The 22248-nt window shown below is 39.1% G+C and overlaps 1 protein-coding gene across 1 annotated transcript in view; it reads right to left on the reverse strand.

Moving 5' to 3' along the window:
* LOC105278742 (period circadian protein) overlaps positions 1-19786 on the reverse strand; it is a 32785-nt gene extending 12999 nt beyond the window's left edge. The window contains exons 1-6 of the mRNA XM_020031431.2: positions 19153-19786; positions 11192-11272; positions 6876-7066; positions 2023-2153; positions 438-636; positions 72-293 (exon numbers count right to left, since the gene is read on the reverse strand). Coding sequence (XP_019886990.1) covers positions 72-293; positions 438-636; positions 2023-2153; positions 6876-7066; positions 11192-11272; positions 19153-19235 — 907 coding nt within the window. The 5' untranslated portion in view covers positions 19236-19786. The remainder of the gene's footprint in view (positions 1-71; positions 294-437; positions 637-2022; positions 2154-6875; positions 7067-11191; positions 11273-19152) is intronic.
* Positions 19787-22248: the final 2462 nt, after the last annotated feature.

Raw genomic sequence — 22248 nt, forward strand, 5'->3', positions numbered from 1 at the left:
TGTTAATTTATGTTAATATTATCGAGTCCTCTGGCTAGTCAGACCTCGTCGAAGACCTTGGACCATAGTACCTTTGTATGCGGAATGGACAGGTTGTGCGGTAACCATGAGGAACATAGCACGGTTGCTAGGCTGCTGCTCGGCTGTTCGGTCCCGAAAGTCCCGAAACGACAAGGTCAGGTGGAAGGGTAGGTACAGGTTCGACCTGGCGTTCACGTGGTGTCCATTCGGTACGTTGCACCTGGTGAATCTTCGCAGACCGCAAAATAGACTCGCCCTTCTACCATTGATGCCTGAAAAAGACGAGATCCAGCTTGGTGCCCGGAAATTTACTTGCTCGAAATATGTAGAGGTGGTCATTTCAAGATACACGATGCGTGCGATGACGTTTGCGGAAAACTACGTAAACTTCTTTGCAATGATGATTAAGCACCAACCTTTACACCATTCCTCTTGCGGCGAGGCGATGCCACTGGTGATCTGATCAGCTAGGGTGGTCTTGTCCTTCGGATGCACATAATCGATAAAGGATCGGCCGATCCAGGCATCCTTGAGATAGCCAAGGGCGGTGCATATCGACGGGGTTGTATACAGCACGAAGCCATCGTGCATCGAAATCACCGCACAAAATCCCTCCTGCAGAATACCCGCTTTTTATTTAAATTAGCAATGGTGACGGTCGACCGTGATGCGTTAACGTGAATAATAACGCGTCATTCAGATTCTCTGTGCGTGTAAAGTAAAATAGAATTGATAAACTACGTTATCACCAAGTTAAGAACTTCTCACACCAACGTGTGTGATGTATCGCTACTACTTTCACCATGCGAGAATTGGTATTGGCAGATTCACAATTGTAGGAGGAACGTCGGGGGGATCTACTCTGATAGCATCTGTTATTCTAATTCACGCGTGTCACTTCCTTCGCAAATTTTTTATAATTTTGCGAGTGAGTGACTGCACATGGTCCTTCAAGATCTCTTCGAGGATTTCGTCAGTCCTTTATGAGCTCATGTACGGAGAATAGACTGGCAAAGAGGTCCGTTTACTTTAACTAGATCTCCCGTGCTTTGTTGCTTCCCTTTTGCTCTCCAAAATTCAGATGTGCATCAATTTTGGGGAAGAAGGGGAATGCAAGAAAGCGTAACTAAATTTAAATTGCCGTTGCATCAAAGATGATTATCTCATTCAACCGAACGCATCGATGGAAATTTATTTACTCCATTCATTAATTAGAAATTTATATAATTTTAATATCTCGTTTATCATTTATATCGCTACTAAAATGTTAAACAGAGTTAAACAACATAAAGCATTAAGTAATTTTAGTGATCGTATCGATATCACTGGTTTAATATTAATGCTCGTAATGCGCTTATAACATTGACATTTGCAATATCGGCTTATTAGTTTAATTAATGCCTCATTGGATGGATCGATGATCATCTGGATACAACGGTACCGTGTGTTCTTATTATCTGCCGTGTCATGGGTTAAATAAAAACTTCTGTTAGTTGACCTTTATCCCCATGATACCCTCAGTTCCAGGCAAGTCACGGCGCAAATTTTGCGAGGAGGGAACGTATCCGCCAATAATCGTATACATTGTGGAGTTCTCCTGCGATTATAGCCAGCTTTCTCCATGCATCGGAAAGACACCAGAAACGTACACCAAGAAGAAAATAATAACGCGAAAAAGGTACAAGGTACAAGGCAATAGGAAGAATCAAAAATCGACAAATTACTAATTAGAACGTAAAGAACTCGAATTTCCCTCGGTGTACTTTGATTACTTTGCACAGAATCACAACCTTCTTGTAATAATCACGTTGTTACAAGAAGCGAAACGAGTTACGCGAGCAAAAGCCCTCAGTCAGGGGACCTCCTCAAAGCTTTCTACAAAATTGAGTTAGTCTCTCTAAGTCTCGGGGTTTCTTTCCTTTTTATTTTTTCTTTAAAGTTCTCTCCTTACATGTCTGTCCTTACTACTGTCCGTACTACGCTTAATGACGTCATACTAACATTGGCTTGGGACGTGGAATCGTCCAGAGGGATCGTCCGTGAAGCAACTCCTGCTTCCGGATCTGCGACGATGTCGCCGTTGTGCTCGCCGGGATCCGTTGCGTCCACCAATTCTATGGTGGCTAGCTCTTCTTGTATTATGCCAAGAGAAACTCTCGTTGTTATACATGTTCTTCCGGGTCATCTGCCCGAATCGCTGATGGCTAGGTAGGTAAAGGACGGTTGAGGAGGATGGAGGGGAAGAAGGATCGAATCCTTTGTGGCATGACGATTTTCTTCGTGATATATCGAAGCGTCTTAAAATTATCTTAAACAAGATCAACTGACCGCAAATGAGGCGATAAGAACAAGTAATAAGTAATAAGTATAAGTTGAAATATTCAATTTACAAAAAAGAATTCTCCAGTAGAATAGAATATAATTAAAATAGATCCTCATTTGAATTATTAATTTGAATTATAATAATTATTTAGCATTTGCTTATTTTAAATGAACTATAATAGCGATTATATCCATGAAAGTAACAAACATGAATAAGTAAATGGCCGCGATCGTGCAGCATACCACACAAGCAAACAAGCAAGTAAGAAAGGTGCAAGGAAGAACCTGGAAAAGATGCACTCAGTTTTCCCCAGTCCAAACCTAACGTTATCGGGCGTCGTTCCGATTATTGTTTCAAACGGAATCGTGTTACGCGAGCGGTTTGCCGGAGTACGTCGGCACGTCGACGCGAAAGTTCAATGCCATTACCCGGCGGTATGACCTCCAGGTACATCGTTGCTTCCTGGTGAAAGGCATTCACTGTAGTTTCCCTCACGAGCGCATGGCACATGCGGGTGTTATCGCGCGATACGTGGTGGGTGATATTTGAGTGAAAGCGACGATAATCCTGCATCAACCCTTTCACCGTCGAAATTTCCTAAAAACTTTTTCTATTGCGTGAAAATTTAATGATTTTAAAATTGTCGTTTCTTTTCCTTTCGAGTCAGGATTATCTCGTTCTCGTAATCAAACGCCTTGATTTTAATTCCTACAAAGTGTACTATGAAACATTTCTCCTTGCCAATATTCCACTTATTGCTCAAAAGCCGAGCGAAACGAGACTGTTAACGAGGAACGATTTTTTTAAAGGTTCTATATTTTATTCGCGTCAATGAAAGCGTTAAGTAAATAGCGATATAACTGCTTACGCAAACCATAAACGGAGAATAACGAGTTGACGACCCGAGTCGAAATTTTGCGCCTACTTTAATGCTTTTAGCAGTCGTACGAACCTACTTTTAGGAAAATAGAACCTAGAACTCTTACATTGAAACTCAAACTCCTACAAACAGATGTTAAGATGCTATTGGGTTGGCCAAAAAGTAATTGCGTTTTTTTTATATAAATAAAAGGCGAATTTTTCATGGAAAACAAAAACTTTATTAAACAATATATTGTCCATTTTGTTTGATTATCTTTTGCCATTTTTCAGGCAACTTCATGATTCCGCGCTCAAAAAAGTTCTTATCTTTTTCAGCAAAAAACAATTCCAACAACGATTTCATATCCTCATCAGCAGTAAAGGTTTTACCATTCAAGGCGTTTTGCAAAGAACGAAACAAATGGTAATCTGATGGTGCCAGGTCTGGCGAATATGGTGGATGTGGTAACATCATGGTAACACATCCCATCCAAGCTGCAACAATTTTTCACGAGTGACCAAACTTGTACGTGGTCTATCGTTATCATGGTGAAACACAACACCTTTGCGATTCACCAATTCTCGACGTTTCTGTTTGATGGCATCATTTCATTTATCCAGTTGACGACAGTATACGTCTGAATTAATGGTTTGATTCCTTGCAAGCAGCTCAAAATACAGAATACCTTTAAAGTCCCACCAGACTGACAGCATAATCTTTCTTTGGTGAATATCTGCTTTTCAAGTGCTTTCAGCAGGTTCATCACGCTTGCTCCACCATCTTTTTCGTTTGACGTTGTTGTAGACGATCCATTTTTCGTCGCCTGTTATCATACGTTTCAAAAATCGATCATTTTCCTCACGTTTCAAAAGAGAATCGCAGATATCAATACGCTTAGTGAGATGAATTTCTTTGAGCTCATGTGCTACCCAAATATCGAGCTTACTAATGTATCCAAGTCGTTTTAAATGGTTTTCACACTCGATTTCGATATGTTAAGATTCTCAGCAATCTCTCGTGTCGTTAAACGCCGATTGAAATCGATCAGTGCCTTTATTTTGTCATCATCAATTTCGATTGGCCTTCCTGAGCGTGGTGCATCTTTTACATTAAAATCTGCAGATCGAAATTTAGTAAACGAATTTTGACACTGCCGCAGTTTTAAAGCATCTTCGCCATATACATGACATAACTTTTTATGAGCTTGCACAGCGTTTTTCCCTTTTCGGAAGTAATAAAACAAAATATGACAAAAATGTTCTTTTTGATTTTCCATTTTGAAATCGACGGCAAACAAGCAATTGTTAACGAAATCGTGTACTTTCTTTTTGTAAAACAAGCTTGAACTGTGAGTTGTTAACCTACATAATGAATTTGCGGTTTAGAATGAAGTTAGTTACATTTCAAGATATGTATGTCCATCTATTGGAAAAAAACGCAATTACTTTTTGGCCAACCCAATATTTTGACCCTGCAACATTCGGCTATAATCTTGATCGTAACCTGCTTTGACGCTCTAGCGGCAAAAAAGGAAATTTCGGACATATTTTAGTGTTAAAGTAGTAGCTAAATAGACGCTGAATAACGCCTCAAATGAAGAATTCGAGGTTCAATGTAGAACTAAAATTTCGACTCGGGCTGTGTCACGGAATATCCCGAGTCGAAATTTTGCGCCTACTTTAATGCTTTTAGCAGTCGTGCGAACCTACTTTTAGGAAAATAGAACCTAGAACTCTTACATTGAAACTCAAACTCCTACAAACAGATGTTAAGATGCTATTTTGACCCCGCAACATTCGGCTATAATCTTGATTGTAACCTGCTTTGACGCTCTAGCGGCAAAAAAGGAAATTTCCGACATATTTTAGTGTTAAAGTAGTAGCTAAATAGACGCTGAATAACGCCTCAAATGAAGAATTCGAGGTTCAATGTAGAACTAAAATTTCGACTCGGGCTGTGTCACGGAATATCCTGAGTCGAAATTTTGCGCCTACTTTAATGCTTTTAGCAGTCGTGCGAACCTACTTTTAGGAAAATAGAACCTAGAACTCTTACATTGAAACTCAAACTCCTACAAACAGATGTTAAGATGCTATTTTGACCCCGCAACATTCGGCTATAATCTTGATCGTAACCTGCTTTGACGCTCTAGCGGCAAAAAAGGAAATTTCGGACATATTTTAGTGTTAAAGTAGTAGCTAAATAGACGCTGAATAACGCCTCAAATGAAGAATTCGAGATTCAATGTAGAACTAAAATTTCGACTCCGGGAACGTAAAACAAGGGTGATTTCGTAATGCACTGACCGTACTTCCAATTAATGCATCCTCGATAGCGGTCGACATTAAACCGCTAAAAATTCGAGCAATGCTCTTTTGTAACGCGAAAATAATACGTCGGCTGTTCCAATTACACATTTTTGATCGACCAACATGTTGCACGGTCGTCAAATGTGATTCAGACGTTTATGCAACGTTTGACAAGAAGACGATATAATTCGGAGAAACTTTCTTAATGCGACGATATCTATCCATATGTCGTATTCCCCGGAAGAATCTAACGTGAATTCAATACATGTCATGCGTTGCCTTCTTCACAGTGGCGAAACCGGTCATCGGCTGGACACATGATTACGCGACGTAGATCGACTCGATTACGAGAGCGTGTCGCGTAATACCCACCGCACGATGCACGTTTCGCGAAAGTTACTGTCACGATTCACCGATTTTCCCGTGATTTCTCATGCGTAGATCCTGAAAATGATCTGAAAAATCGTCTGTCGCGTTTTCTCCGCATTTTTCCTTTCAGATTCTCTTCCACTGTTCCGGATAATTTAGTAAAATTTTATTATTCATGCATTAGATGCTTGTGTATCGTTTGATAATATCGTTTGGAATTACAAATTTTGGTATATTTTAAAGTTTGATATATTAAAAATATGTACTTAAATCGCATTTTCATTTTCAATGATAATTCTCTGGACTGGCGACTTCGAGGCATTAGCTTCTTGGCGACGAAGTGAATCATTTCAAGATATTTGCCGGACTAAGGGATAACCGTGAGAGGAGAAGCCTTAGGTGGGACAATAAACGCAACCCAAAGAGGTCGGAAAGAGTGCACGAGACCAGCTTATCGAGAAGTAAAATAGAGGAACTAAGCACACGATACAATGATATCGATTTCACAGAGGCATTTCGCAGTCACCCGTTCAACAGGTGGCGATAACTAAACGTGCAAGTTTGCTATCGCACGTTCGGTCAATATCTGGAACACTACTGTCTCGTACACGAGCAATCTGATCCGCGGAATTTCTTTCTCGCTTTCGTACAGAAGTGCACGAGAAGCGCACGGAACTCGATTCCTTTTCGCTGCAAGTGAGAACGGCGCGTGTGTGGTCGGACGAAGCTGATTCATCCCGATTTCAACAGCAATTGAAGTTTTTTTAGATTTTACCTGAATTATTTGCAATAATTGTATTGTGAAATCTATTACTTGCCTTTCTTGTGAGTCACCAATTTGAGAAGTTATGTATTTAAATCATTAATTTTTTCTGTTAAAATGTACTGATGACGATGGAAACCGAAAGTTCTCGTGATCTACCTCGGAATTTAAAAACAGTGAACGGTTCACGTGCACTCATTCCCGAATCGTTTGTGGATCGCAACCAACCTGACTTCTTGTCAAGTATGACATTCGTGGGCACACCGGCGTTGTAAGAGGAGACTTCCGGCAGCGCGTTAGTCGTCTTCAGGTCGGTCTCCGCCTCGACAGCGCCGTTGAGCACCGTCGTCGTTTTCGACTTTTTCTTCTTGTGCTCCTTGTCTTTTCTCTTGCTGATCGGCTGCGGTAGCGCTTCATTGCTGCATTGTACATAATATATATAAAATTATGCATATCGTGCGATTCTTTACGTGTGATTCCCAGATCTAGGACTGATTTCAAAGCATAACGAGACACATCATGGTAATTGAATAAAGTAAATAAATAAATAGAATAAAAGTGAAATTTTGCATAAAATTTGATGATTTGGCAATGTATAATGGGTCGGGAATTCTCTAATGATCAATCAGCAACTGCTAATTATCGCTGCTTAGATCTCTAATCAGCTTAATTATCCTATGATAGTCTCGTTTCGTAACACGTTCAGATCAAGAATATCCGCGTGTCGTGCCATGTGACTAGCACGTTTCAACGTGGAAACTCGACAATAATAAGCAAAAGCTTCACAAACGAACACGCGACTCGCGCTAAAAATAGATGTGAGGAAATATATTCGATCGAGAGAGCGTGCAAACGTGATAATTCTGAAATTCTTGATAAATATTGATTAATACATAAAAATACGTTTAAAAATCGTTATTACAAATAATTAAAATAACATAAATTGTGTACATAACTAAAATAGTTATATAGTTGAAACGAATGTTTGGAACTGGACTTACTTTGCGTCAAAATTCAAAGAATCGAATTCACGTTATTTAATAAAATAAACAAATCTTATAAAGCTAATATTTTATATTGAATTATGTAACATGCTTAATATAATAAACTGATATAAAAAAATAAAATAATAAAATAAACTGATCGCCTTTCTTGCGGAGCATTATGTATCCTCACGTTGCGCGTTGCAAGTATCTATTAATGTACAGACGACAACTTTCTCCCGGAAAATACTGAACAGTACCTGATATAATAAATTTACACAACGTGACTATCGAGTTATACAAGCCAGAGAAAGTTCACGTTTGACTAATCATCAATAAAGCCCCGTGGAGCTTTCTCCGGAAATCTTGTTGATCGCATGATCGGTACAATTTTCTTGCAGATAGGAAGAATTACATCACTGAATGCTGATGATTATACAAACGAATGAGATCTCGTAAACGCAAGTGCACTTTCATCTTTTTTACCATAAACGCAAACTTTTTCGAATATTCGCGTTTTTGATCTTCGATTCGACTCTTTGTGTACCCCTTCTGCAAGATTTTAAATCTCATCTACATTAGAAAAGTTTATAAATTTAAATTATATGAAACTTTAAATTGAATAAATTGGAAATAATTTATAGATTATATTATGTAAAATTCTGTTGAGAATATGTCGCACACATAATTTCATACTTTTCGTAACTTTGAAGACTCCAACGGATCAGCAGTTCTAGCATAAAATGGTAACGCTAATCAAATATACCTCGCGTTTCGCGTCCGTTATATAATAATAACCGCTGCTCCTCAGCTTCGAGGAAGATGCGTTCAATTCGAGATTAAAGTGAGTTATTACATAATAATAACTCACGTAACAATAATAATCCGGTGATCGAACTTGTCTCTTCGCGCACATTCTTCACTTTGGCCATTGCTGTCACGCACCTTGGCGTGGCGATAATACAATAAGTAGAAAATAACTGCACGTAATCAGCCGTGGACTCGCATCGACGCTTCTTATTACACGGTGCCCATGATATCATTTTAGACAATGCGAAATGCGAGCAAAGCTCAGCACAATGGACGCTTTAGATGCTGAGAAACGAAATTACTTCAGCCGCAGCGTTCCGACATTATTATCCGACGTTACCCGTGCAGAAAATTGTTAGGGCCTAATATGAAAGTAAAGACCCCTATAAGGAATAAATAGGGATGTCCTAAAAAGGGGTGCCCTATCATTGCCACATCGTGGCCCGATTAGATATTATATTTTTTATTATTTCCTTATAAGGTCCCGAAAAAATATTTGTTACATACCATTCTAGGGCCATATTAATATTGAGGAAAATTAATCGGGTCCTACTTAGGACCCTATAAATTTTTTTACACGGGTATCCAACGCGTATCTGGTCGAGATCGTTTAATTAAATCCACGATTGTTTAATTAAATCAATCACGAACAATCTTGCAATAAATTTTATTACGATTTATATGTCTAAATATACTGGTATCTCTCCTTAAATTTATCGTATCGATATCGAAGTAATCGTACTTAATTTCAGTTTTACGAGAGTCGTTTGATAAGTCCTTAGAAAAAAAGAAAAAAAAATATATGTATATGTCAAATATCTTGTCAGTTTGATATTAGTGCCACCATCTTATATATTTTCTAAGAATTTATCATGCGATTGATTGCGTTTTTTTCGGTCATTTAATTAAATTGCGGACACTGTGGTCAATCTCGCTGTTATCGAGATGTTTGAATAATAATGACAGAATTAGTAATACTTATTTTTGTTTAAATCTGAAGAGTGTTTAATATTCAATGTAATTGTTAGATTACGGAAATTTATTTTAAATTTTTTCATGCAGCATTACACGCGTTGTAGTTCACGGTGATACCTTTTTTTAAACAAAAAGGAGGACAGCTAGAGGTTCGGGAAATCTTCACAAGGGAATTGCGGGATTTAATCACGGATCGTTGCACAATCCCGCAAATTCGACCGTGAATATCGGAATCCATATGCCTATTATACACCCGCGCCTCGTCCCTCCACACATATTATGCAACTACGCGGGAGTACAAGTTCAATAAAATCTAGACGACCAGCAAAATGAGGCACGTGGCGTGACACGTGCAGAAGTGTTTATGAATGTTCTGTATCGGAGTGCCGAATTATTCGTAACCGACTTTAATCACTTTTTTACACGTAACACAGCTACATGACTATGTCACTTAGATGCACGCATAAATCTGTATGCATGAATTGATTTTGCCTTTCGCGCGGGAGAATCACCGGTGGAATATTTTCATAGTTATTTAATTGCATGATAAGAGAAATCTTTATTAAATAAAATCAATGCGAGAACTACATTCTGATATTACGAGGGAATTTCTCTTTTCAATGCTCCATCAACGCGAGAAGAGCAGAATAAATAGTGCACGTATTGGAATATTGTGTAAGAGAAAAGATAATAATCATAAAAAATGTGTAATTTTAAATTTTATTTCTAATTTAAAGAAAAAGAATTTTAAAAGATTGATATTAACAAAGTCTCTGAAGTAGAAAACACTTATTTTTATTGTTTGATTTATGCAAGATTGATTTTCAGAATTACATGACAATTTCTTATGAACAATAATAAAGACCTCGTAACGGCTTTGGTTGGATAAGACCTTCGATGAAAAGAGATAATGTTCTCTACACAGTGTAAATAAAATGTCTACATATATTCACCAAGGTTGTCTGTATAGACGAGCACTCTTTTTTCATAACACAATATTCCAATGCAGAGCATTCTATTGAAAAATACGCAACGTCTGGCGCATGGCGGAGAAATCGGTACGAAACGAATACACATGCAAGGACTCGATTCCCTCGAATAACATAAATGATCCGATTATTAAAACCTGATCGTGTTGCGATGTAAGTATCGATTTCGAGTTACATCAAAGTGATAAGACTTAACAGCACACTGGAACAAGCAACGACGCATTCATCTATGAAGCTGTGACTCATCGAGCGAAACCGGAGAGAATTATCCTTCAATAGAACGCGGAATAATTCACAGCAATCTGCTCATTCGCGAGACATAGTAGTGTGTTGTTGCAAGGTTTTTCTCAAATTTATCATCGATTTGGAAAACAGTCTTTTTTTTCTTCATAGTAGCCTTTGCCAGGATTCTTCGTTAACGATTCTGAGTACGATCAATTCTTCATCTTCATTTGCAGAGCCTATCGAGATCTTACGGAAATTTCTATTTCTGAATTTACTTCAGACCTTCGTTCACTCTTGAAATAATTCACGTTACTCGCAACGTGACTCAAAACGTAAATCGTCGTGGATTATTCTCAGCGGCAGTTCCGTGTCCTGAATAGCAACGTTGCTGAGCTGGACCTACGTTACGTTTGCACGCCCTGTTCGCACGACTTTGTACATTGCGCGAAAGAATAGCTATGGCATTACATACATCATTTACGTACTTTGGAGAATTTACCGTCTGTGAAAGTTTAATGGATTGGCGGATTAATTGATTGAAGGTTCATGGAAAGTGACTTACCTGGATTCGAAGGTTGAAGGTCGTCTGCCAAAATAACCGCTGCTTTCGGAGCGATTGCTCCTCGAGATCGAGCTGTCACTACTGCAACAGACAATGATAAAAATGATTTTTAGAAAGAGTTTTAGATCTTTGAAAATGTGATGTCTCTTTTTTCAGTTAAATAATGTGAACTCTTTTAACATTATTTAAATCTACAGTTTCTTTATATCTTTATAGAGTGCTTAATTATGTCGAGGACTTCATTACGTGATACTCTTGGATTTACGCGGGATGCGCCTGACATAAAACCCAATGAACTACTGGCGCGTGTCTGCTCTCGAGCGTCTGTCTTCACTGGCGCCGTTAATTACCTCTGACGAAACCGAGCGGAAAAAGTTGCGATGAAAAAAAAAACATGAACGACGGATGCCGGTTAAACAGCAGAAATTGCTGTTCATGTAAGCAACACCGAAATTTATGCGTACGATCAAAATAAGTCAATCAGCGATTTTGTAACCCCTCAAAGCCCCACTTTGAAAGAAATTTCGTAGAGAGCAATTTTGCAAAGCCTGTAATGTCTACTTAAATCTACTCGTTAAACCGCTCGCAAATTCTGCCGCGGTGTCGCAATATTCATAGTCGAAACGATTGCAACCGGCAAGAACCGGTAGGAATGGTGCCGCGATCCGCGGGAGTCGAATCGATCGCCTGGATCCCTCCCTCGTCGGTGGCCTCGATTGGCCCGAATGATCGGGCTGCAACGTGCTAGTAGAAGGTGCTTGCAAAACCGCGACACAGTGATCTCGCAACGGCCTCGGCCCATCGTCATAGTCACCGGCGGAAAGTCACTCGAAACCGCGGGGTAGCAATCTCTGTCTTTCCCTGCTGGCCGCAATTGCGGGAAAAAAGGCCCGCGCTCACATGTTCGGCAAACGTGACGCTCAGCCCTTACGTACGCGTGGCCTCTCTCGGGCCTTTCACCGTCCCCATTATCCGCCGGCCGCCGATCGACCGGCCGACCGACCGACCGCATTTGTGTGTTCGGTTGAAAAAAGAAGAAAAATTATTGCATAAGACGCCGCCGCTTCACGTTCGCGGCCCCGTGACTACGACGACGACGACGACGACGACGACGATGGCAGCGACGAATACGCCACGACGCCTATCGATTTTGCTCTAGCCGGTTATACCCGAGATTTATCCTGGACGCGAGAAAATGAAATGGTGGTCCGTTCTCCCCTTTCCCGAACGGGTAGCCTGCATGCACCCTCGATTGCACGGTGTTATGTAAAAATAAGTCGGTGGTAGCTCGAAGCGAACGGATTTGGATATCGAAAGTTTCGTGTTGAAGTTATGAGCGAATAACGTTTTTCTTTAATCTTACGAGTTGTTAACATTTATGTAATATCGTTTAGCAATCGCCTTTCGAGCTTAAAGTCGCTGGAGTAGACTTCGTCGTGTTAACATTTCTGAAATATAGCATTCATTTTTTTCTCATCTTTTTCCTTAGAGAATCTATACTAGGGCTCGCTATTATACGTTTAAACGGAAACACGTTTACACGTAATTAGCATGTCCGTTCATTAGAAACGTTTTCCCGAATATACGTGTTTTAAGGTATTATACGTATAAACGGAAAACGTTTACACGTATATTAAACGTTTATCTGTTTATAATCGCGCCTTACGTATAAACATTTTTCTACAAGTAAACATTTTTCTCCACCTCTTATTTTTAATTTCATTGGCTCGTCATTGGCTTGTCATTGACGTTACACCAAGTCGACGACGACGATGTTGCACCACCTCGACGACGACGACGTTACACCACGAGGATAACACAAGCTGAAATTGGTTGCATGTAGTCGATTACCGCATAATTTCAAGTTATTGACCTTCGAAGACTACTTCACATCTTCGAAGCTTCGATCCTTAATTCGTATAATAAACGTATAATAATCGTATAATAAACGTTTAAACGTTTTTCTGGAAATAAGTGTAAACGGATAAACGTTTAACGTTTACACGTATATTCGATAAACAAAATAAAATCAGAGCCCTAATCTATACAGAACACACTTTCTTATGTAAATGTTCTCCAATATAGTAGGATGCTTTAAAATAAATAATAAGCGGTGGACGCTCAACTACGAATTACAGAAAGATAGAAAAAACGCGTATTACAGATCGCACAAGAAAAAGATTATAATTCTCTTTTATCACCGCGCAAGTTTTACTCCGATCATTTACAGAGACACGAAAATAGACGGTTCAACGAAATGTCACGTTACAGCATTCTGCGCGCCACAGTCGGCGAGAATAGTTCGTTTATGGTGCGTGCACGTGCGGATTCGCATGTGCGTATATCACATGCACAATTCGATAGGGAATCGATTTAATTGATTACGATGCCCACGGTCTCCTGTGTAATTATTATATTTCGGGTTTGATATACGCGACGACTACGCGTCCACCCTCCGTCTTCCCATCCGGGTGGTTTCGGATTGGGATGTATAATGGGCACCACTAAATATGTCCACTTGGAAATAAAGCGATTGCAATTGCAATTAAATACAGAAATGAGAACTATCGTTTGATACATTCACGAAGTAAAAAGATGAAGTAAAAAATATGTACAAAAATACATATCTACAGGGTGTCCCGGGTTTTAACCGACAAACTGCGGGAGCATATTCTACTAGTGGAAATAAGAAAAAATTCTTATATCGAGTTTGCTTAGAAATGCTTTATTACAAAGTTATAAACCAATATTGAAAAGAAATATCAGATAAGTAACAACGGATTTTTTCACAAAAATAAAAATTATCTACGCAATGATTTAGTGACGCATTTCAAAATGTTGTCCTTGCACATCGATACAAGCTAGACATCGACGTAGTACAGAATTTGTTACGGTACGACATTCCTGAAAATTTTGTTGCATCTCAGTAACTGAATTAGTAATTCGTTGCTTTAAATCTATCTGGTACTCTCCTGTTAGGAAATCTACGTTGATACTCTCGTACGGCAGCTCGTGCATTTCCGTCACAGAATCCGTACACGAAATGAATATCGGTGTATTCCTCGTTTGAAAACACTTTTGGCATTCTGATAGTAATTGCTAGTTGACACGACGATTGAAATCTAACAGCTACTGTTGTGAAAGTAACAATCATACTGAATCGTTTCAACATAGTGAACATGAATACACGTGAATACACGTAACATAAACATCTTCGACCTTCCAAATTCTACACTATGTTCCGTTGTTACTTATCTCATATGTCTTTTCAATATTGGTTTATAACTTTGTAATAAAGCATTTCTAAGCAAACTCGATATAAGAATTTTTTCTTATTTCCACTAGTAGAATATGCTCCCGCAGTTTGTTGATTAAAACCCGGGACACCCTGTATAAAGAACAGTCAGATCTACGAGTGACATAGTAGCGTAAAAATGGCTGTTTCAGCAATTAAATAATAAAAATATCCATTATATTTCTTGCTTCGAACGTGGTGGTTTTAGCTTAGTTTTATTATTTCATTATTTAGATTACGTACAATTATAAATGCAATTTCTCTGACAAATTCATAGTAATAATTGACAAGATTTCAACTTCTTACAATTAAAAAATTGTATTGCATCGGAGTAAAAAGTAATGGACACTGTTGTCGGTTTAATACCGCGCGAATTTCGAGTCACTTGACTTAATTGAAAGGAAAATTCGACACCTCTGCAACTCTTCAATTTACTTCGGCCTCATCGCACTGTCACGTGGCAGGGAGAGTGTTCTTGCAGCGATTGCGAGTTGATCAACGCCTCCTTTTCGTTCGACCCGTTTTCGCGCGGAGGTTTCGCAAGGTTCTTAGCCGCGTTAGCTAAGGACGTGGAAATGCAACCGGCACAAACAACTAGGAAACCGGTTAGCCTTAACCGTACCGTGTACGATTTTCTGTCCCTCTCGCACGATGCACGTTGCTCGCTCACCACTCGCCTGACGCGAGGAAAGCATGTCAATGCCAAGTATCCTGAAGGGATGTTCGATAGTCTGAGATATAATTCGTATAACTTTTAATAATTAAGTTATAAATAATTAACTTACACATTATGATATATTAAATTTATATTATATATCAATTAATTAAAATCTGAATAAATTATTTTCAGAGGCCTAAGAGAGATGTGTTTTCGCATACTGAACACGTGGTATCTTCGCGAGCTTTTCGAGAAGGGACTAACACGATTTGAACGGTTTTGAATTTTTATTTGACCTCGTTAAAATTGTTACGCGGAAATGTGATGTCGCATTGGGGGTACATTGCGTTGATTGTCGTGTGTAATTATTCGATACAAAAATTGTATTTTATACTTTGACTAAATTAGAGAGTATGTATGCTGGGCCTTCTTGGCACTACGACGTGCCCATCGATTTGCACACGAAGAATGGCAGCGATTACAGGACATTGGCAGTGAATACATATGCTTGGCAGAAGCCAAGCAACATTAAACCAATGATTCCGATTATATAAACGTGTCGATGCGCAGTTAATTGATCCGCTGAGGAATTGCACTTCAGTACGAACAGAGAAATCGAACTAATCACGGTCCACGTGATCCGCAAACTGCGCGACAAAAATTAACGATTAATTAGCATTATCGCGTGATCCTTTCACCGTTATCAGACACGTAAGTCCCACCACGACCGCAAAGGTTTTGGGAAAATATCATTATATCCGGCGGTACGGCATTGATATTCTGATTATTATTAGGGGTGTGATTTAGTTTTGAGGGTTTTTTTTGCTCAAAAACGCATGTATTTAAATATGATAATGAATGAATACCTTAATCCAAATATTTTCCTTCGTTTTCTATAACTTTTTCCCATCTTTCTGGCAAGAGATGGATTCCACCACGATAAAATCACTCTTCTTTTCAGTTGATCCATTCGTCGACGAATTTTCGCACTTCTTCGAAATTATGAAAGTGCGTATCCTCTAAAGCGTGTTGCATCGACCGGAACAAATAATAATCGCATGGAGCAATGTCCGGAGAATACGCGGGGTGCGGTAAGACTTTCCATTCAAGCTCTAATAGTGTTTCTTTCACTGATAACGCAACGTCAGGTCGAGCGTTGTCACGAAGAAGAATCACTTTCCGTCGTTTACTCGCAATTGGTGGTCGTTTTTGGTCCAATGCTTGCTTCAACTTGTACAATTGGTATCGATAACGATCAGCCGTGACAGTCTCATGCGGATTTAACAGCTCATAGTACACTATCCCACCAAATACGGAGCATTACTTTTGAACCGTCAATATTGCGTCTCGGAGTGGATGTTGATGGTTCGCCTGGACCCACCCATGATTTTCTGCGTTTCGGATTATCAAAATAGATCCACTTTTCATCCCCAGTAACGATCCGAGACAAAAGACTCTTCTTTTTTTGCCTGGCGATCAACGAAATGCAAATGTTCAACCGGTTCGCAATGGCACTTTCCGATAATTGATGTCGAACCCATTTCCCTTCTTTCTGAATTTTTCCCATTTCATGTAAATGTTTCGTAACTGTTGTACGATCAACATTTAATGCTCTGGCAAGTTCTTAAGTGGATTGTGTTGGATTTTCGTCCAATAATGCTTGCAAATCTGCATTTTCAAGCTTTCTTGGTTGTCCCGAGCGTTCTTTGTCCTTCACATCAGTATGACCACTTTTAAAGCGTCTAAACCAGTATTCACACGTCTTAATTGATGGGGCAGAATCACCATAAGTTTCCACAAGAATTCTATAACCCTCAGCCGCAGTTTTCTTTTGATTAAAAAACAAAAGCAACGCATGTCGAAAATGCTAAAGAGCTTACGGAAGTTGCATTTTTACGATGATATAAACACGACTGTTATTGCATCTATTGCTATAATGCTACTAAATGTCATGGATAATGTCAAGACTGTAAGAAACAACAGTTATCGGAAACAGCTATTGGAATAAACTGACACTATAGCCATCTGTTGCAAAACCCTCAAAACTAAATCACACTCCTAATAAAATTCAAAGTTTAATGTGAGCGAAAAGATCAAAGTGTTCTTTGTAACTATGTTCTTTTTTATGACAGTGCATTTTACATTAAATCTGACTAATTTTAATTTTATTAATAAAAATAATAATAACCTAATAAATTTAATCTAAGGAATCTCTAATAATAAATTTGTCTTTTAAAGTTGCAATACAGAATAAAGACAAGCTGTTTCTGAAGGAATTCTGGAGGAATTGTCATGTAACGCGTCAATATCGTACTGCTTATTATACTGTCTATATATATGAGCAAGTAATTTACAGCAATGGCAAATACAATGGCAACAATTCTCTATAACTGGCGGAAGAAGACAAAAATAGTAAACCGAGTAACAATTGCGCTCTTCTTCTTCTTGTACTGCTTGTAAACACATTATTGCCATGTCGAGCTGCATAAATAACATTTTTCTCTCGCAGGAATTATTGAAGAATATACGAAATACATTAAAGGTATATCAAAAATTTGTCTCGTTAAGCAAATGATATGTTTCTTATTAAACCTAAGTTTTTCGAACTGTAATAAATCATTTGACAAATTATTATTTACTATCTTATTAGTATACGATACTTTAACGCACTGATTAACGGCCATTGCACAATGCCGCGATGAAGGTTTCCCTGAAAAAACTCTTCCGTCATACAAATTAGATTGCATGCGTGATCTAATGATCGATATATTTAGAAGCATTGTTTGCTTTAACTTACATATTGACTTGCATTCAGAAATTTCGGGATAATGAAGCAGAATAATATATCTATATTACATGTATACACGATATTATATTTTTTCGCAGGAAAAAAAGAAGAAAACACAGAAAAACAAATGAGTTCTCCAAAACTAAAATCAATTACCTATTCAAAAGCATTCTCAAAGACTATAGCATACTTTATGTTAAATTTAGCTGACCATAAATCTAATGATAAATTAATAAATTTAGTTTAATATATATATAATAACAAATTTATCTTTCTAATTGCAGTGCACGCAAAAAATTGAATAAAACGTTTATTCTCAAGCCTTAAGCGAAAGAATGAAAGAGGGTGAATGAAAAAGAGTGTACATCTTGTACAGCAGCATTAATTTAAGAAATTTCGGGGAGATACGATTATTTCTAGGGGTGTAAGTTATTCGCAACATTTCTAAATAATACGTTTGGGTCTATAACTGATAAGAAATGTTTGTGATATAAGATGTAAGAAACAAAGGATATTCATAAGCAAGATCCATTCTCGCGTAACTATCGCATTAATTTATTCACTACATTGCATTGTCTTTTCCAGATATGTGACGCAATTGCATTATTTATCGAAAAGATAATGCATCTCGAATAAATGTGCAGTCAAAGCTGAAAGTGGGGCCACGTGTATCCGACGCACATTCCAGTGCAACGTCATGTATTCCGAAATCTTTGGCACCGGGGAAGAATATCAACATACAACGCATAGAATATTTTTCTTTTCCGGCACATGTGAAAATAGAATGCTGATTTTCTCCCGTCTATTTTTAAACTAATTGTTCTAAGTATTTTTATAAGGATTACACGTAATTGTTAACAAATCTGAAACGCATATGACTGAAAATGTTTTGTCATGAATTAACTTCACTTGTGGTGCACTCCCCGATTCTTTCAAATTGTATATATTCAATATGTAATTATGTTATATCATATATATTATATAACATGATAATTATAATAATAATTGACTAAAAACGCATATCTGCATAACAGTACATCATTAAATTAATTAACAAAGATGTATTATACCATTTCAGACATATTCACTTATTGTCTAAGAAATACTCTTTGCTGCTCAAAGATGAATGAATGATATATCACCTGGCGCGCCTGCGATCATCTACCTCGATCGTTTACGCGCGAAAAAAATTTTGAGAAACTCGAGGAAATCGCGTTTACCTGAGATGCGACTGACTGTTGCTGCAGGTATTGGAGTATCCCGAATCCGACACCTTGGCGTTCTCCACGGACACTTCCTTCATCGTGTCGCCGGTGCTCCGCGTTTCCCGCGCAGCGGAATAATTTTTTCACAGGAAAAAAAGAAGAAACAGAAAAATAAATGAGTGTGTATGTGCGTGTGTTCTCCAAAACTAAAAAAGCTTTCCTCCTTCGCCCGTCTCACCACGCACACGCACTCGCGTCAAGTTTGCAATTCATCTCGCTCCGCTTCGCGCCGGTCGAGACTGAACTGGACGGCAAAGGGTGTACTCCGTGACGGCGCGGACAATTTGTATTGATAATAGCGCACTTACGAGGCGCATCTACTGCTCGACGTTGGACTTCCACGCGGACTGAGCCCTCGGCTGTCGCCGCCGCTGATTCTCGCCGACTGCACGTTCTGAGACACGTGAGCGTGGACCCGCGCGTCCGCCTTCTCCTCTTGCCACTCGTCAACGACCGCAACCTACATTCGACCGGAGTGTAGTACCCCGGCGAGGTCTATAAAACGAGGCTAGTCGCGTTGCTTTAGTTCCATTCCCTCGAGAGACGCCGGGCAGAACGTTTCTGAAGAGATAGCTTGCGCGAATATTTCGTGATGCATGCAACTTTGTTTCGTAGATCTCTTTTGTGATCGACTATCGATCGATAGCGCAATCGATATATAGACCCAGATAGCCAAGTCTGCCGAAAGCAGATGATGCTAACTATCTGCTATCAACTATCGCCAGCCAAAGACAACAAATTTGATACAGAAGTTGTTGTTAACGATTAATTCGACAAATTGGTGCCAGAAATGTAACGGAGCTTGCTCACAAAATCTAAGAACAGATTGGCGGCAGAAACCGAGCAGAATCCGCAAACATGGCTCGAAGTCGGATTGTCGACAGAAACCGAGCAAGATTTGCGCACGCGCAATCTAACGGCAGATTGGCAGCAGAAACCGAGCAAGATCTGCGCGCGCGGAATCTAACGGCAGATTGGCAGCAGAAACCGAACAGGATCTGCAGCTTTTGACGGTATTCAAATTTACACGGCTATGAATGTGTTTTCGCTCCGCACCGCTATGCGGTGCACGCGTCGAGTTCTTACTCGATGTTAAGATTTAGCCTAACGGTTATATAAGTTAATATACGCGCCTTGGCATAATGTTAATTTTTCTGAAAATTTTTGCACTTGCGGCACAGAGGCTCCCATGGACAACGTCCATGTAGTTCATGCACGCCACGAGCAATCTGAAGTTCGAAAGCAAAATTCGGACTTCAGATTAGAATAAATTAACAATAAGAGAGAGATTATGCAACGAACTGTCAGAAAGACACATCAAGCCAAATGTACTTTAATTTAACAAACAAAGAAATGCGTTCTTTTAACACATGGTAATATAAAATGCCGATTTATAGTGTGTTAAAAGTAAACACATGCTTTAATATTGGGTCATTAAGTATGAAACTTTACAAATAGAACATAAACTTTTGCATTTTTTGGCACATGGACATGATTTATTTTCAATCGAAGTATGCGCCCATGTTATCTACACACTTCTGCCATTTTAGTGGTAGTTGGTCTATGCCTCTACTATAGAAGCCAGGAGTACGGGAATCGATGAAGTCGCGGAAGGCTGTTTCGACTGCCTGTTGAGAATTGAAGAATTTTCCCACCAACAAGTTGTCCAAATTCCGGAAGAAGTGATAGTCGGTAGGTGATAGATCTGATGAATATGGTGGATGACGGAGAGTTTCCAATTCCAACTCCTGTAGCTTTGCCACGGTCAGTCGTGCAGTGTGCGGTCGAGCATTATCATGCAACAGGATTGGCATTGACCGATTGACCAATTTCGGTTGTTTAATAGCAAGTTGTTGCATCATTTCGTCCAGTTGCTTGCGATATACTTCAGCCGTTATCGATGTACCAGGTTTCATAAAGTTGTAGTAGATAACACCTGGACCTGGACCACCAAACAGTCACCATAAGCTTCTTCTGTGTAATGTTGGGTTTCGCGTGATGTCTCGGTGGTTCATCAGCGTTCAACCACTGATGTGAGCGTTTACGATTGTCGTAGAGTATCCACTTTTCATCGCAGGTCACAATTCGATTAAAAAAAGATTCATTTTTGTGACGGGAAAGCAAAGAAAGGGAAGCCTCTAGACGTTGCGCCTGCTGCGCATCGGTCAATTCGTGCGGGACCCATTTGTCCAACTTCTTTATCTTACCAATTGCAGCTAAATGAACCAATATGGTGGGTATGGAAACATTGAATATCGATGCCAATTCACGTGTACTTTGAGATGGATCGGACTCTACTACGGCTCTCAAGTGATCATTATCCACCTTCGTCTTTGGTCTTCCACGTGGCTCATTAGCGAGGCTGAAATCTCCATCTCTGAAGTTTTTGAACCAATTGCCCACCGTTGCTTTAGTAGTTGAACCTTCACCAAATACAGCGTCGATATTACGAGCTGTCTCCGACACTGTGGTTCCACGGCGGAACTCATATTCATAAATCACACGAATTTTGGACTTTTCCATAGTTCTATAAAAAAGAATCCACCAATAAAACTAATGAAGATATTTGAACAAACAAATATGACATTTGAAGAGCGAACATACATCTATCACACTAACCTAACCTGATACTGACGTCTGGCGCCAAATTTGAGATAACAAATGTTAAAGATGGCGCTTTTACATTTGTAAAGTTTCATACTTAATGACCCAATATTACTATTGGGTCATTAAGTATGAAACTTTACAAATAGAACATAAACTTTTGCATTTTTTGGCACATGGACATGATTTATTTTCAATCGAAGTATGCGCCCATGTTATCTACACACTTCTGCCATTTTAGTGGTAGTTGGTCTATGCCTCTACTATAGAAGCCAGGAGTACGGGAATCGATGAAGTCGCGGAAGGCTGTTTCGACTGCCTGTTGAGAATTGAAGAATTTTCCCACCAACAAGTTGTCCAAATTCCGGAAGAAGTGATAGTCGGTAGGTGATAGATCTGGTGAATATGGTGGATGACGGAGAGTTTCCAATTCCAACTCCTGTAGCT

The sequence above is a fragment of the Ooceraea biroi genome, chromosome 11, assembly GCF_003672135.1.
Source record: "Ooceraea biroi isolate clonal line C1 chromosome 11, Obir_v5.4, whole genome shotgun sequence".
In the NCBI taxonomy this organism is placed as follows: Eukaryota; Metazoa; Arthropoda; class Insecta; order Hymenoptera; family Formicidae; genus Ooceraea; species Ooceraea biroi.